Source organism: Ornithodoros turicata, chromosome 7, assembly GCF_037126465.1.
Source record: "Ornithodoros turicata isolate Travis chromosome 7, ASM3712646v1, whole genome shotgun sequence".
Classification (NCBI taxonomy): domain Eukaryota; kingdom Metazoa; phylum Arthropoda; class Arachnida; order Ixodida; family Argasidae; genus Ornithodoros; species Ornithodoros turicata.
Window position 1 is genome coordinate 40,438,794 of NC_088207.1, and position 17,260 is coordinate 40,456,053.

Below are 17,260 nucleotides of genomic sequence, written 5' to 3' on the forward strand. Positions count from 1 at the left end.
GCAGACCTCGTGGAGTTTTCCTGAGTGAAACCCGGTGGTCCTAGCTTCCACAGCAGTGGGGTAGCTTAGGAACACCAATCAGGAATTCCAAGGGGTGCAGTTGTGCTGTTCTGATTTCAACAGCCAGCCCCGATCCCGGACTTTCAGATAGCGATCGTTATCGTTATATTTAAAGTTCGCGCGCTCCAAATCCGCTTTGGTAGGCTCACGCAAGTGTTCGTGGCTAAATCACAGGTCGAAGTGTCGCATTTAACGCGAGTTATGGGATAACGACAATTTGGATATCGGGTTCCTGGTTGCTCAGGTTTCTTGGGCGTTCCTAATTTTACGTACTGAAAGCGTCGTCAGCGCTAGCTACTGATGTCGAACGCAAATTACAAACATGTGAAACCGTCATGTTATATTTCCGAATGTGTATCAAAATATATACACACGTAAAACAACAACAACTACTTTATTTGAATGCCAGATTGATGTATTCCATACCCGCTCTTGCCTCCCCCCCTTTTTTTCCCCTTTCGACGAGGAGAAGTAGGCAGGGCAAACAACACACACCTCACAACGCCCAGTTGCATCCTTCAATTAAATATTGACAGCCGGAGAAAAGGCACCCGCTGTGGGATTCGAACCCACGTCCTCTAATTACCAACCTGTGATGCTACCGTTAGGCTGTGTTATGCATACGGGGCAACTTTTTCCACCACCTCCACCAACCTCCAGTAACCCGAGTTGCTGGGGATCGGTCGCCAACAAAATCTGCTCGCGCACCGACCAATTAGCGAGGGGTGTATCGCCACGTGACTCCCGATGGGGTGATGTGATTTCGTTCGTGCCCTACCACTTGGCATGGGTTCATACCTGCAAGCATAGCTGAGAAATATTTTGTGTGTGACGCCAACAACAACAACAACAAATAAGTTAATGATAATGAATGGGGAAATTCGCCACTTAAGGTGCGGCCCACTACCCCAAGGCACAATGGGGCAGGATGTGATGTGACGCCAAACTAACATATCAACAGGCGTTTTTCGAAGATTATGCTGATCTTATGGAGAAATAAACTTAGTTAGATCTGAATGATGGCAATTGAAGAAAAGGTACCATGAATTGGATTCGAACCCACATCCTCCGATTGCCGTAAGGTTGTTTGTGGGTGGAGCCACCGAGTTGCTACGTCTATGCGCGAATATTGCAACGTCTCAAAATTGGTCATATGACGTTGTTTCCAATTGGTGGAAAATGTTGCCCCTTGTGGACGCAGCGTTATCCTCAGTACATTCACTCTCACATTCACACAGACGAACGTATCGTGGCGATGAAAAAATTGCTAGGAAGCAAGCGACCTGGTGAAGATGATGCATAATGTAAAACCCCGAGAAAAGGGAATACATAGGAAACGAGACTAGGGAACACACACTTCGTGTTGTGTCTGTATCTTCGTGTTCCCTAGTCTCGGGGTTTTACATTATGCATATCGTGACAGGCGGCGTCATTCTCACGTAACGTATAGGTGAACATTAGAAGACACCTCGACGGTGTTGCACAGGGTTCCGACATAGGACAATAATTGCAGTGAGGTTGAATGTCTTGCCTCCTAGCAGTATTCCACTGAACACACGGTACTCCACTTTCGTAGAGATGACGTTCTATCAGGACATGCTTAGTGTTCGTCATGGCCCCATGCGCATTTGGAGCATAGGCTGCTGTCACAGTATCCCGCCCTGTACTTGAATTGTGGAGTGAAGGCCACATCGTGATCCAGTCTCTGCAGGAGGGACATAAAATGGCGCGGTAAACGGTCTGGAACTGAGAAGGACAAATTTGAATCCGCCGTGTAGATGAGAGACTTGTCAGTGATATCCCGACTCCGTTGTTGCCGAGCTAGTGGCTGGATTTCCTCAGACAACAGTGATCGCCTCTTTCATCTGGACAGCACTATTTTTATACTACCATCTGCGATAGATGGACAGCCGTTGCCACTCTGTTAGCCTCTTCGTTCCCGCTCAAGAACAGTGACCCGGGGCCCACTACAGGGGTTGACGAGTACGGTGACCCTTATCGCTTAGATGCTGAACTTGGTGGAGGACACCAGTGACAATTAGAGCAAGTGACCCGCGAATCACTATGTTGATTATACATTCAACAGCAAATTTTGAATCCGTGTAAGGCTATCTGGGTCCGTGGAGCATCATGCGATCCTTGTGTATCTTCACGATCTGCGATCTCTCGCAGAAATGATAGGATGACATATAGCTCAGCCGACGTCGATGATGCGCGAGACGGTATCCATGCGACACATCATCCGTTGGGATGACAAAAGCAGACGATGAGCATTCTCTGCTGGTACAAACTGCGGTGTGGCCAGCATATCGGCTACACATCATAGCTGTTTGAGTGCTGACGTATAGGCACTTGGTTTCTTTTGACATTAAAAACAGGAATAAACAGTGGGATCGATAGTAATGGAAACGACCACGGAGACGTCGCAGGCACAGTTGGTTTTGCAGATAACGGGGGAACCTTTGGCTTTACTTTTGGCATTTGCTACTAGTTGTTGGCGTCGATGGAGAGCTGTGGAGGCGCAAGTAGTGTCGAATAGTGTCCCTCTGCAGTAAGACATCACTAGGTATTTCGCATGTTTCTCCAATCACGCGTTTCCGCGGCGCTCGGAACGCCGAGACAGAACCTTAAGCAAGTGCAAGAAGTGCAAGAATACACAGAATAAGTCGTTGTTCTTGCGCCTGTGAAATCCTGTGCAACACAGATAGGCTATATAAGAGAGCTTCTTGGACAAGAGCTTTGTGGATGGCCAGAAGAGACTTTTCATTGTTGCCACACTTGGCCCTGGCAAAGAGACGAATGACAGAGATGCACCTGTGTGTCTTTGTGTCCAGGTATGATCTCTTTCTTCAAAGACAAGTTGCAGATGACGCCCAGGAATCTATGATGTAGTACTTGTCTAAAAAGCATATTTGCAAGTACAGGGTATGCTGAAGGCGATGCAGGATTGCTCATCTCGATTTCCCAACGCAGGTGTCATCGGCATAGGTAGATATAATGACTTTGGAGGGAATGCAGGACTTCAGGCCTGCTATTACATGGTTAAAAAGGAATGGACTTGAGACGCTTCCTTATGGTACCCGATGAGTCAGTACAGTCCGTCAGTACTTCCGACATGACCCCTTCCTGCGTGCGAACAAAAAGTGACCTGTGTCAGCCACAAGAAAATTTGGTGCGAGTACGACTGCTGTTTCAAGAGGGCATGACATCGTTATGCAATGGATCCCAGCTCATCTAGACATTCCCGGAAATGAAGCTGCCGATGCTTTGGCTGTAAAGACACACCTGAAAACAAGTAAGACCCCTGTATACTTCACGGCGTCGGACGCCAAGAGAATGCTTTGTAACACACGTCACGATGCCTGCAGAGTGCAGACGAACATGGTCGATTGACGTGGAGTCCAGCTTGCTAGCAAGAGTCGACCCGAATTTACGCTTCTGTCATCCGAGTCGCACGCCGCGTGCCATTGAATCATTAGTGCACCGCCTTCGACTAGACGCCCCTTTCAGCCGTGCCCTGTTATTCAAGACGGGGAAGGTGAACTCGCCGAACTGCCTCGCATGTGGTGGAGTGGGTCCTGAACACTGAAGATATATTATTGCTCCAGATACAGTGTCCAACGTAATGAGCCCAGAGCCGCCTTGGAAAGGACTGTACCACCGTCCTCTTTACTTAGTGAAGCTCATCGGAGAATGGCCGAGGGATCTTAGACAGCGTGCGACAGCTCCTTTAATGACATTTCTTGTGGACATTGCAGCGCCTCTAACTTTTTAAACTTACTGATTTTTATTTTCAAGTGTTTTGGAGTAGCCGGCTCCTGCGTTCTGTAGGAGCCTCAATCTCCATATTTTTCTTTTCTAATTCCAACTCCAACTCCAAAATTTGGTGTGGGACAGCTGCTTGCGACAATACATACAGGACGTGGAAATGACTGACGGTGTGACTCTCATGACGTCCAGGACGTGACGAGATCGAGGACCGAATCTCGGAAATCTGCCATCTCAGGCAAGATACGATGACACCACTCCAGTTCTTGCAATATGATTAGTTCGAAAACTTCACCAGAGCAACTCGTCAGGCTAACTGGACGAAAGGGGGGGGGGGATATGTTTATTAAGAAAAAAAGAAAGGAAAGGTTAGCCATGCAAAGAGCCGGCTTGCTATTCCGAAAAAAAGAAAAAAAAGGGGGAAGGGGCAAACGAAAAAGAAAAGGAAGGAAAAAGAAAAAAGGGGGATCGAAACAGAAAGAAAGGAAAGGAAAAGAAAAGAGAAACAAAGAGAAAGGAAAGGGAAATAAAACAAGAAACAAAAAGAAAGGAAAGGGAAAGAAAAGAGAAACAAAAGGAAAGAAAGGAGAAACACAAAGAAAGAAAAGAGGAACAACAAGAACGAAAAGAGAAACAGAAAGAAAGAAAAGAGAAACAGAAACAAGAGAATAAAGGACGAAAGGCTGAGAGGCCAGATGGAGGCTTTCCAGGCTTTAATAAATGGACTACCAAGGCACCTTTCCAGCTCTTCAGCAGTTCGCCGTTTCTCCATGATGTATTGTAGATGTGGGGTAGACAAGAAATACCATCGTCGAAATACCCAATTAAAAGTCCATGTCCATCTCTCCGTTAACCACCGGTCCTCTTCGCGCGATCGCCTCTTGGATCTCGGAAGTGTATGCGCGGAATACTTCAATGTTGGCAGCCTGCGAACTTGCAGAAGTCACCTTGCTTGAACTTCGGTCTTACAGAAGACACGTGCAACATCATCCTCAGGCCGCTTTGGAGTCAGCGCTCCAAAAGGAGCTTTGGGTGGGAGTGAGCAACTGACCCACGCTCCACACTCTGGAGTGCTAGCAAAAGGCGATAGCGCTGCACAGAACTGACGCCAGCGCTCTCTGTCAACATTATTTAGTGGTTTCTGTATAAATCTGGCTTCATGACGGACTACTGTGATGTCGTGAAACGACCCCGACCGTCGAACCTTGCGTTCAGCTCTCCTCCTTTTCGCTCGGGGTCGTTCCACACGAGCATTTGTTGTCCATTTGTTGTTCATTTGTTGTTCATTTGTTGCCCATTTGTTGCCGTCCTGTTGCCCCCCTGTTTCCCCTCTATTGCCCCCTGTTATGCTGACATATTCGTCTCATAAATTCCGGAAGACGCATGCGCTAGGTCTCTTACATTCTTGTGCGCAAAGGTCAACATTGTACCCATGTAGACCCCCATAAGTAGCTTCCAGTAACGTGTCACAAGAACCTTAACCTCTACCAATACATAATAGGAAAAAAAGTCGTTCCGTTCTCATATCCTACTTCGGATGTCTGGCTTTTCCTCTCTTTCTCATGCGGACCACGCGAGACGGAAGGCAAAAGGTCCTCGTGTTGCCCCCATGTTGCCCCCCTGTTGCCCACTTGAGTATGTTGAGCATGTCATGTTGCGACCTTTACGGTTTGGAACGAGAATCGAAGAGAACTAGTCAGTATTTCCGTTAGCTGCTATGCTGACATATTCGGCTCATAAATTCCGTAAGACGCAAGCGCAAGGTCTCTTACATGTGTGCAAAAGTCAACATTGTCCCCATGTAGACCCCCATCAGTAGCTTCGAGTAACGTGTCACAACTTAACCTCTTAACCTCTACCAATACATAATAGGAAAAAAAAAAGTGGTTACGTTCTCATATCCTACTTCGGACGTCTGGCTTTTCCTCTCTTTCTCATGCGGACCATGCGAGACGGAAGGCAAAAGTCAATAAGCTACAATATTTTTACCTGACTATAATCACTTCATATTTCATGCATAAGGTACACCTCGATGGTCTATCGATATTGGGCTCTACAAATGTTGTAGCAAGCTTATTAATTAATCAAGTTATTCAAGTAACTAAACTTCAGGGAGTCGGGTAAGATAGAGTCACCAAATAAGCTACGCTTAGATTATTTAGCTTATTTAGTGACTCTAAGGTAAGAGATCAAGGTGAGTGGACACAGATTGTTACGCCTGGCGTATTCACTGAAGTGATATCGGTTACGTCATTTTTTTGTGTATGCATATGGTGCCTAAATGTTGCAGGTTCTCCGTACACTGCCCACATGTCGTGGGCCATCCTGAAGCTTCAGGAAAGCGGCACCCTGCAACGGCTGAAATGGCGATGGTGGTCGGGTCACTGTACAGAAGGAAGGAGTAAGGAAGACTCTGACGCCACCCAAGACGTTAATTCCCTGGGGATTGAGAACGTGGGTGGAGTCTTTCTCGTGCTGCTGGGAGGCCTCGGCGTCTCATCGGCAATTGCTATCCTAGAGTTTATTTGGAATGCAAGTAGGAGGCAGAAAAATCCAGCTTCTGGCACGGTAAGATATTCCTAAGGTCTGGCAGTAATTTGTAAGGGAAGCGGGAGGGGGATGCCATTCGTGGGCGACCTGTCACCGGATTTGTACTGCAACTTGAGCTGAGTGTATGAGTTCCGTATCTTAAATAATTTTACGAGTCACTTGGTATCCTGCAAATACTTTCAACGGTCAGTATTTAGTAATCTAACTTAAAGGGACCATGAAAGGATATTTGACAAGCCCACGATCAGTTTTAATCTGTTCCCCTGTACTAAAGCATTCACTCAGTGAAATATGAAGTTGAAAATCGTTCAAATAGCGAAGATATTCTATATTAACCACGGGCGAGAACGGCAGCTGCTACGGCCCGCCTCCGAGGCGAACTATACATCATACACAGAACATCTTGCCGATTCGTGGACGGGCTCTTGCGAGCAAACTGCAAAATTTGCAAACAAGCTCACATACTTTGCCATGAAATATGTTTTAATTTGACCTGGAGACAAGATTGTATGTAACCTTTCCCACAAAATCCTACGAAAAATGTAATATAGCCGTTGACTGTCAGCATGGTTACCGGAGCACGTTTTCCTCTCTGAACTTCTTCGTCAGAACATACCTCCGCCGGTGACATTTTACGAGCTGCTGAGTACCGAACGATCCATAGACGCTGTATGTGTCGCATAATCTCTTGCTCCATTGCTGACAATTTGCCTTTCGCCATATTTCAAGTGATTTCGACGGCAGATATAGGACGTCAGTGTTGTCCAAACCCAAACCATGCACCCACATGGTCCCGCTGGGTGTGTCCTCCTCGTCGTTCACTGTTGGCTGAGAGAATTGGATGGCGATGACGCAAGCCCGCTTCGACGGCATATCTCCAGCGGTCACGCCCCGCTATTTTTATCTGATAACTGCGCCCCCGTTGTACTGTATACGGTTAAAAGTCGATATGTGTACGATAGAGAGGGATCATGAGAACGGTTTCCCGCAGAGTACTCGGAATTCGCGAAAATCATTTCATGGTCCCTTTAAGCAGAAATATTTTTTAATAACTTCTACTCCTCTTCCAGGTTACCGTGAAGATACTTCTCTGTGCGTAATACTGAGGTCGAGCGAAAGATTACATGTACATGTACTTTAGCGTCTGAGATGTTCTGGACTTTCGCGTCTCTCTTGAGAAAAGGGTACCGTGCAGCGTCTCGAGTTTGGGAGCATGCATGAGGCCATATGTGTTGCCCTGAAGGGCATGCTGGTAAACCATTAAGATCCATTATGGCATTATTAAACCATTGAGGCAGGGTATAAAATTCGTGCCGAAAGTCGCACGTAACTTATTAACAGGTCTTTATGAGGTTAAAGCAAAGATAAGGAGGAAAACGACAGTAGACTCCCTCGTCTCTCTATAGAGCATTGATTCGCATCTGTAGAGCGCCGATTAAGCATTGGGGTAACCTGTGTGAAATAAAAACGTGGCTGGCTATTGGTTAGTAATTTGAAAAAGCATTATTCCTGCGAGCTAGACGTAATAAAACGTTTTGATAGTCCCATTGTCAACTTCACGCCTTTTATCGCTTGTTAACTTCACGCTCTTCGTATTCCTCAATAGTGAATTCCAACTGTGACGTCAAAGTATCTTGAAAGTTACGAGTCACTTTTAAGAGTATTTCGTAATTTATCTTAAATACTTTTTGAGAATGGGTATTTATTACCCTACTCATGTTAAACTTTTTTTAGTACCTTGTACAAGCTTGCATGAAACGCTGGCCTAAGTTGATAAATACGTACAGGGTTAGTATAGCAAACGTTACACATTTCGACAGGATCATAAAAATAGAAGACTGAGTTTAGCGCACCCCGTCATGCACACACACCACACATTATTGGATTATGTGGTAGACTACCAAGCTTTATCGACTGATATCCACGTGTCTGAAGTTTCATCGAAATTCTTTGCAAACGCCACAGTCATGCAAAAAGAAAATTGAAAACCAAGCAAAATCTCACCCCGTGCATTTTCAATGGCCTGTGTCACGCAAGCACCGTCATTTTTTACTTGTGTCTGCTTCACACTCAAGTCACCTCACATAGGCAGCGCTGCCTACAACGATATAACATGCCCATGATGAGGTTATCCACTAATCCTCTTCTTCTGTATGCTGGTGTCACCTATGTGTGGTGAAGTGAAAATGAAGCGCCCTGAATGAAGCGCCGAAAATGAAATGGCAGCTTTTGAGTGAGATGGACCATAGAAAATACACAGTGTGAGGTTTTGCTTGATTTCTAATTTTTCTCCAGGTGAACCATAACGACCACAAAAAAAAAAAAAAAATATATAAAGCTTCAGACGAATGACTACCGTTCTGCAAAGTTTGGGGTTGGCTAAACTCCGTATCCTGTTTTTACGATGCGATCGAAAGGTATAACGTTTGCTAGACTGACCCTGTAGAAAGAGTCGGCTCACGCCGAATGAGATAAGAGCCCAACTTATTGCATGTCCTCCAAATGTTTCTGCTAAATGAACGGCAGTTCATGCTGGACAAAAGTTTACGGAACGTGTGAGTGGTGTATTTTCTCCGCTGTGCGACACCCTAGCGGCGGGCGAGTTCACTCGTTCAGAGGGATGAGCGAGTGCGCTCGTCGCAACCGACACACCTTGGTAGTATCGTCTGATTGTGGTCACGAAGTGGTTTGGATTGGTGTCGCTAGCGTAGCACTCCTCCCCCTCCTCTGAACGAGTGAACGAACCCACCTCCGTCCGGTGCTAGGGTGTCGCGCCGAGGAGAAAATACACCGTTCGCGCGTTTCGTCAGCCTGTACTGTACCATGATGATGAGATTCAACTGAGAGATCAGAAACCACATCAGTGCATGTGCATCATCCTCCTGTCGTCGATACGTCCGGGAAAATATGTAATGCGTCTGATTGTGTAGAATCTGAAGACACTGCTGTCGAACGACACACAGGAGTCATCATACAAGTATATCACATAGGAAACAGGAATAGCAGGAAACACACCGAACAAGAAACATCCGAAGGTCAATTAGGTTCGCAGGAAAGACAACAGGATTACCAACAGAGACGACAGGCACTGGTAGTGGAATACACTGCCTAGGAATGCGATGACGGTCAGGAATCACAGCTGGGAGGAACCTTGGGGATAGTGGACGCCGACGCAATCGCGCTATGATACTGGTATGATGGCGCAACAATTCATGGATTCGATCAGTGCGGAATCGCTTAGCCTCGGCTGTGGCTGCTGCATCACAGATTTATGTGCTTTCACTATAGATATGCGAAATTTCACCTGGAATGTGTTGTTTGCACTTGGAACTGGGCACATCTTGACTCTTTGTGCCAGCACAGTATCCAAGGTACTTTCCGATGACACAGCCATATAGCATGCTGAACTGGAAGATGGTAGGCAAGCAGTTCTCAAACCAAGGCAGTCTGAGGGCTAAGCATGCCTGATGAGGACTCCATTGAAAAAATGTGTAAGATATGTTAGCCCGAAATGATTTTAATGGTGAGAACGTTAGGTCTCCAAGGTTGCGGTGATGAGTGACTCCTTGCGTTTGCGAGCCTTCTCCAGAAGGAATGTCTATGTCACACGAATTTACTTAGGAGACAACCAATACATGAGGTGTACCTTGAGACGTCGGTGCCGGGAGATAGAAAAGTATGTTGCACCAGCTGCTTCGGTGAAACGTAAACGCAGCCGTACGACCCACAGAATATTTACAATGTGGATATTACATCGTTGTCGTGTTCAAGGATATCTGGTGGCATAGTGTATTACCGAATTGCAATGCTCCTCTGCGTACGCTTTGTAACGTGAATGGCAGTGACCATATGTGATGCTTTCGTGCTGAAAGACGAAATGATACCAATGTCCTTCTGATGGTGCGCACTTCGAGAACTGCATGAGGAACATTTTAGTGAGGGGCAGTAAGAAGAAGAAGATTCCATAATGCTGTAATTAACCTAGTAAAGATACACAGTTGTGGGGAAGCGTGGTCAGCCTGCTTGAGATTGGTGGTTCAGTGTACCGGCGACGGAATCCCGAAGGTACAGGTCGAAACCATCTTGATGATTTACGATATCAGAGCAGTTGAGCAGAACTACGTAACAACCGACATGTGCAGATACCTCAGCTGCCTCAGGGCGTTCGAACCACGGTAGTCGTCGCTGGGATTGTGTGGCATGTCCAAAGTATTGGGCAGTAGACGAGCATGGCGTACTTGTATGAGCTTCTGAGATCCTGGGGTCGGATTCACAAAGAGCTCGTACGGCGGAATCTGTCGTATCTCCGTCGTACGGTAAAGTTACGACGAAGTGTAGATTCACGAAGGGCGCGTGTCGCAAAATCTTCGCAGCTTACGGCGGAATCCTGCGAGAGATCCCGAGCAGTCTTACGAAGAAAGATGGCGGCGTTATTTGGCAGCGGTGGATTTGGAGACGGTAAACCAAGACGCCGTAATACGCGCAAACGCATTGCACTTTGCCACAGAACCTTCGAGACCATCCCCGAAGTGACATTGAGGCACTTTTGTGCTTGGTAACCTTCAACAAATGCTTCAACTTTGTGCTCTGTCAAATCGGGTCGCAGGGATTTTTCAAGCATCCCCTACACCCCGCTAAGACACCCCCAACACCACTCCAAATTGTCTGCAAGAAAGGCAAAAGAAGCCATAAAAGCTGCAAAACTGTGTGCCACACACCGCTTACAAAACACCTTCACCAACCCCGTCCCCGGGACGAACATACTGGGAATATATTTACTGTGTCATCGAACGCGTTTCGCCTGTGATTGCATGGCATCCATTATGGCTACCAAAGGACCGAGAGCACGTGCAGTAACAAAACATTTGGGGGCGAACAACATCCTCTTCTTCTAACGGGACGACTCTTATTGGTGCGACTACAAATTATCGTCATCGTTACCATAGTGAAAACATAGTCTCGCACCCTTTGCGTGTTTCTCTCCTGGTTGCATGTGACAATTTCATCTATCTCGTCAAATTGTGTACCCTTTCCACTACGATAGCTTTGTGAATCGCGCTTACGACGCCGTCGTACGCGCGTCGCAGGCTACGACGTCTTAGCGCATCTTAGCGTAACTTACGATGGCGTTTGTGAATCCGACCCCAGGACTTTTTCAATAATCGCTGTTAAGAGAGGAGTTTTGGGCCATTTTTAACCACGCTTCGTAAGAAAGCAGCAACTGTTAGCTGGGAAAATTTATTTTTGGATGGATATTATGAAGACAGAAAATGCCAAATCTCGTAAATTGTTGGCTTGACCTTATGGTCCTTCTAAGATTGGGCCATGGTTGACAGGCAGAGTGAGCGATTTACAGCTTCCGTCAACGTCCCCTACGTAACACTGTTGATAGTTGGGGTAGTTGGTAACGTGATACTGGAGATAGTATGCATCCTGTCCAATTGCTGCATACTCTCTCCAATGCCCCACGTAGGCAGCGTTGTTCGCGGAGTAACACCAAGACTGGAATAGAGAGAAATGGGAAGGAACAACCACGGTGTAAGATAAAGGTAAGAGGTGATGACACCCACGCCAGCGGAGCGTCCAGATAATGTTCGCTTTCCAGGCCCCCTCGCCTGATCGGCATCTCTCGGCGCGCAGTAGGACTGACAGGACCGCCAAAGTTTACCTATGCCTTTCCCCGCGTTGCAAGCGAATGTCTTCTGCTCTTGGCCTCGGCAGCTATGCGCACCGTGCAGCTATGCAGCTGTGCGCATGTGTGGCAGCTTGCGCACCGTCAGATGGCGATCAGGCCAGTAGGCCTGGAAAGCGAACATTATCTGGACGCCGCCTTCGCATGGCGAGACAAGAGAGTGTCATCACCTCTTATCTTTATCTTACACCGTGGGAACAACCTTAAATATTTCGAATACCATCTAGAGTCAGCACATCCTATATATAAAGGCAGATGGCTTAGACGACGTAGCGTAACAATAAAGAGTACGTCAATCACGACCGTGCTTTGGCTACCGTAGCATTGGAGACAAGCCACCGTGAACCGTATGGGCAGCCACCTGTAGCCATAGAAAACCTATCTGTGTTTGAAACCGTCTGCGGCGATTCGCTGAATCCCGACTTTATATTACCATCGTCATGACGATGCCCACAGCTGTGAGAGCAGCAACAGCAATCTGGAAAACCACCGCCGTAGAAAGGGAGGAGGTGGATCGCATTAAAGGGGCCGTCGCATCTGTTTCAGTCGATTTCGAAACTACGGTCATTTCATTTGTCGTGGACCACTGACAAAGGTATGGAAACTCGCACGCGAAAGAGTGGCGTACTTTGACTGTTATTCGGTAGAATACGCGACAAGAGCAGCAGGATGTTGAGAGTATCGCGGAATCCCCTCTCTGGAAAAACGAGGAAACGTACCTACCTATACGTACCTCTACCTTATATGGTATCTCTTACCTTGTCTTCTTTGTTTTGTTTTTTCAGCTGTCCCGGGCAGAATCGAAGGCCTCTTCGGGCACACAGTCCGGTGTGCTGGAAAACGCTATATCCGTCCTCCCAGCGGCGTCCCTGGCGGCCCTCAAGATAGACGTCGCAGAGGGCTTGCAGTTATCATCTCCTAGACACGGCGTCTCATAGCAGTACGCCGAGTCACCCGACGTGCTGGTGACCGCCCTTGCGACTGAACACTTTTGGTGATCTGTGACACTCACTGCCTTTCTTATAATTCCTCAACATCACCACCATGCCATGCGGATGTGTGGCTCAACTGGGATCCTCGAAAGGGCCCGCGAGGAGAAAGTGTTTGCGTGCTTGTGGTTGTGTGACAGGACACAAAAATGGGATGTGTAAATGCGTTAACGTACCTGTATTAACAAACTTCTGTTCCTTTTCATGTGTGTGTGTGGGCGTACATGTGGGAGAGCGGGAGAAGTGAATCTCGTAATAATAGACCAGACCTTCTGTTTCGCGTTTTCAGCATTTGCCTTAAAACACCCTCCGCCTTAAAACACATTTGCCTTAAAACACCATATATATATATATATATATATATATAAGTAAAATAATAAGTCGTGGACGACAGATTACAGGAAAGTCAACAAAAACTAATTTATTTAATGGGTAATGTAACACACAGATTATAAAAGAACAGTCGAAGTTTCGACAGTGGCACTGTCTTAGTCAGGACAAAAAGATATATAAGATAGATAAAAAGATATATAAGATAGATAAAAAGATATATATATACATATATATATTGCTATAATCTTGGCGACGCCCACTTCTGCGTGCCCAACAACGGCGAGCCGATCCTGCCCCCCCCCCCCCCCCCGTTTAGGCTGTCAGGCTTGTCTATTTCGACCACGTTTCTTCTCTTCCTCTTGGACTCGGTGTGTTATACGATTACGAGTTCATCTCCACCTCTCATCTCTGTGACATCGCCCTTGATCGTAGTAGTCACACGACGTAAAAAACCGCGAATTATCAATTACCGCACCCTTCCTCGTCTACCCAGCGTTACCCAGCCCCTCCCCTTCTGTTTCAAACGTCGGTCTTATCAATAACGTGGGGACAGGAGAAAAATATATGCTGGCGGATAGATCGTACCCCTGTCCACTTCGCCATGAGTACTATACCGTTCGTTCGATTGAGCTTCGTAGCAGCAAATCGCAATCTCACAAGAAAATAACAGAATACCATCGGAATACGAGCAACACTCCTCTACAGAAGCGAAGCAACCCTTCCGAGAGGTCCTCGTTCCACAAACTCGCGATACTCTCGCTACAGGTGCCAGTTTTCCAGTTTGCTGACGACATGGGGAGGAGACTCCGCAAGGTAGGAATTTTATTCGGATTCAAATGCTGAACAAATACGTAACCTCACCAGACTGGAGCCTGATTTTATCGTGAGAAAAGTCTAACTACCCTTCCGATGTTCCCGTTTGTATGCGACAGGGCGGGATATTAGCGTCAGAGCCGTATATTAAAAGGGAGTCTGGCCATTGGGAGGAGTCACAAAAAGAGGCTCGACCTGTCAATCACAGTTTCGCTCCTCTGATTGGTTTGCTTTTTACCAAGGGGGTCGCCATGACACCATACTGCCACCCAAAATGGCGACGAAAACAAACACTGCGAAGCGGGGATTTCGTGACAAAAAATTTTCACAGACTAACCTGATTTTACGCTGCAAATGTACATCCTAATATAAATTTTTCGGAAATCAGTTTCAACTTATGCTCATCCATCGACATCTAACTGAAAATAATACGTTTTGTCGCCGGTGTTAGGCCTAGTGAACACGGCAATCACAACGAAATCATAACAAAAACGGCGCTGTGCTGTACAATCTTGTATTCAACAGATGGATTTCATGGATATAATAAGCATTCTTGCCTCTTATATTCCAACTATTCATGTAGATTTGTTTAAAAATCACACCGACAACAGAATGTGTCCCAGCAGGTGGTTCTGCCGGCAGCGGTACAACGACGGAAGCAGACGACAATTCCCGACGTGCCTTACGCTCCCTAGGTGGCGCTTATCAAATTTGCACCAACAATCCACTACTTTTGCAGATTGCGAGAGGTATCCATTTCAATCCCATCCAATCCACTTGCCACCCAAAATGGCGCTGCCCAGGTTGGATAGGGGGGCAAATAGTGAGGATAGGCTGATTGATAGCGCCCCATATTTCAAGACTTCATTGGTCGGAAAGCTGAAAAAGTGGGTGGAGCTTCAGGTATAGGCATGACCCATTAATGGCCAGACTCCCTTTTAATATACGGCTCTGATTAGCGTGGGACCAGCGCGCCGCCTTCAGGCAGCCTGTCGAGACGAAGGCGACGGGGATTTCACTGAATGTTGTAGGACTCCGCAGATTGTGCAATGTGGGCCAGTACGCCGGAGCATTAGGCGACGGCTCCGTAGCTTGAAGATGATGGGTCGTCGAAGGTGACGGTCCTCCAAAGGCAGGCTCCGGGACTGCAAATGAGGGTCGGCCCGCAATGGCATAGGCACTCTACCGCCGCCAGAATTTGTATAGCCAACACTACAGTTTCATCATCTAATGCTTGGCAGTGGTGTCCCAGGAAAGTCTAGTATCGGACTCTGGAGTACTGAAGCAAGAGTGACTTCGGGGCTCTCCAAATCACTCATGCGAGCCGCCATTCACGAGGACACTGTGACTCGGACAGGATGGAATCTCTCAACCTAGGCTATCAACAAAGGGGGAGGGGGGATGTATTGGCAGAAAAAGAAGAAAATGAAAGATTGTTGAAGCAATAATCTACATGCCATCTATATTTGTTCCACTGACGCCTTTGATTGTGTCGATAGACTTCAATGTTCTCTCGCAAACCAGCTATTGTAGTTAAGAGTGTTTTGCGGAGATCTTTCGCATACTTTGCTTATGCACGAGTGGAGTGTTCTCCTTCCGCAAGGTATTCCCTGAGCGACACACGCCTGAAAGCACTTCCTCACGATCGATGTGCAATTAGGAAGGTACAGACACTGTCAACCAATTTTCCGTCGTATGGGTTGCAAACACAAACTGCGTACGACGGGTGTCCTAGTACTTATACCTGCTGGGATATGCAAACAACATCCCCTCAATGTTTCAACTCGCCCTAGACTTAAGTTTGACTGGACAGGCAGGCGTTCACTGAATGCTCAAATGCCCAACAAGAATCGATCCAACGCCTTGCTCTAAAAGTATGAGGCGTTGTCCCCAATAAGCAAGTCCGGGAAACACATTTACTTCTTCCCGTCGTCTCTACGTCTTCCCGTCGTATGAATGTGTTTAATAAATTCAGCGCACCGGCAAGCAACACAGTAAACAACGTAAGACTTGACGTTTCGGGTCCCATACGGGTCCCATCATCAGAAGTGAACCGTCCTGTCCGCTACTGCTTATTTAGGTACAAGTGGGAGTACTATGAGAGGGGCGTCGTATACAAGATATCTTGTCAAGATTGCCCGGCGGTCTATATCGGGGAGACGGGAAGAAAAACGAAGACTCGGATGAAAGACCACAAGAAAGATATTGAGAAGCCTACCTTAAACAGGACTGGACTAAGTGAACACGCGTGCAAATAGGGCACTTGGTAGACCTTGATAACCCATCCATTCTTGCACGGGAAACCAAGTGGGGTGTACGGAAAGCATCTCGAACGCCGGTACATAAAGAAAACAAAAGATACTAGCAACAAGCACCCTGGCCCTCCCCCAGACTATTACACCCCACTAGTACATGAATAAGCAGTAGCGGACACGACGGTTCACTTCTGATGATGGGACGCGTATGGGACCCGAAACGTCAAGTTTTATGTTGTTTACTGTGTTGCCTGCCGGTGCGCTGAATTTATTACATGTCTACTCCCGGCCTCTGGACTATATTCAGGTATGAATGGGTGTATGAGAGAGAGAACATGTAAGAGTAAAAGTGGGATGAGTGAGAGAGTGGTTGGTTTGTCCCTTCAGATGACGCACCCTTGGAAGTCGCTGTGGTGGTGTGTTAGCTTAGCTCAATTGGTAGAGCCCTGGACCGGTAATCCAGATGTCTGTTCGAGCCCTACAGCGGGCTAACCTTTTCAGTGACTTCCTTCTTTCAACATTTACTCTCCCGTCTCAGACAACAGCGAAACCCGCTTCAGAAGACCGCCAATCAGAGCAATCCGCCTGCCATCTGACCGGGAATCAGAGGGTGAGAGTTCGAATCCCACTGCTGGTTCCTTTTCTTCAACTGCCATCATTCAATGTCAACTCAACCCACTTAAAAAAGAATTGTTTATCCGCACTTCCGACCTCAAAAATTATTGACTCCCGCTGTATTCTCAAATGTTGCACTGCGGCCTGCCGTTAGGTGAACGGTAGCATAACGGCAGCCGCAAAGG

General features: G+C 47.0%; 1 protein-coding gene across 2 annotated transcripts in view; it reads left to right on the forward strand.

The window, feature by feature from the left end:
- Positions 1-13,262, forward strand: part of LOC135401104 (glutamate receptor ionotropic, kainate 2-like) — a 174,022-nt gene extending 160,760 nt beyond the window's left edge. For both annotated transcript variants that reach the window (XM_064633282.1, XM_064633283.1), the window contains exons 14-15: positions 6,119-6,396; positions 12,856-13,262. In XM_064633282.1, the coding sequence (XP_064489352.1) occupies positions 6,119-6,396; positions 12,856-13,008 (431 nt within the window). In that variant the 3' untranslated portion in view covers positions 13,009-13,262. The remainder of the gene's footprint in view (positions 1-6,118; positions 6,397-12,855) is intronic.
- Positions 13,263-17,260: the final 3,998 nt, after the last annotated feature.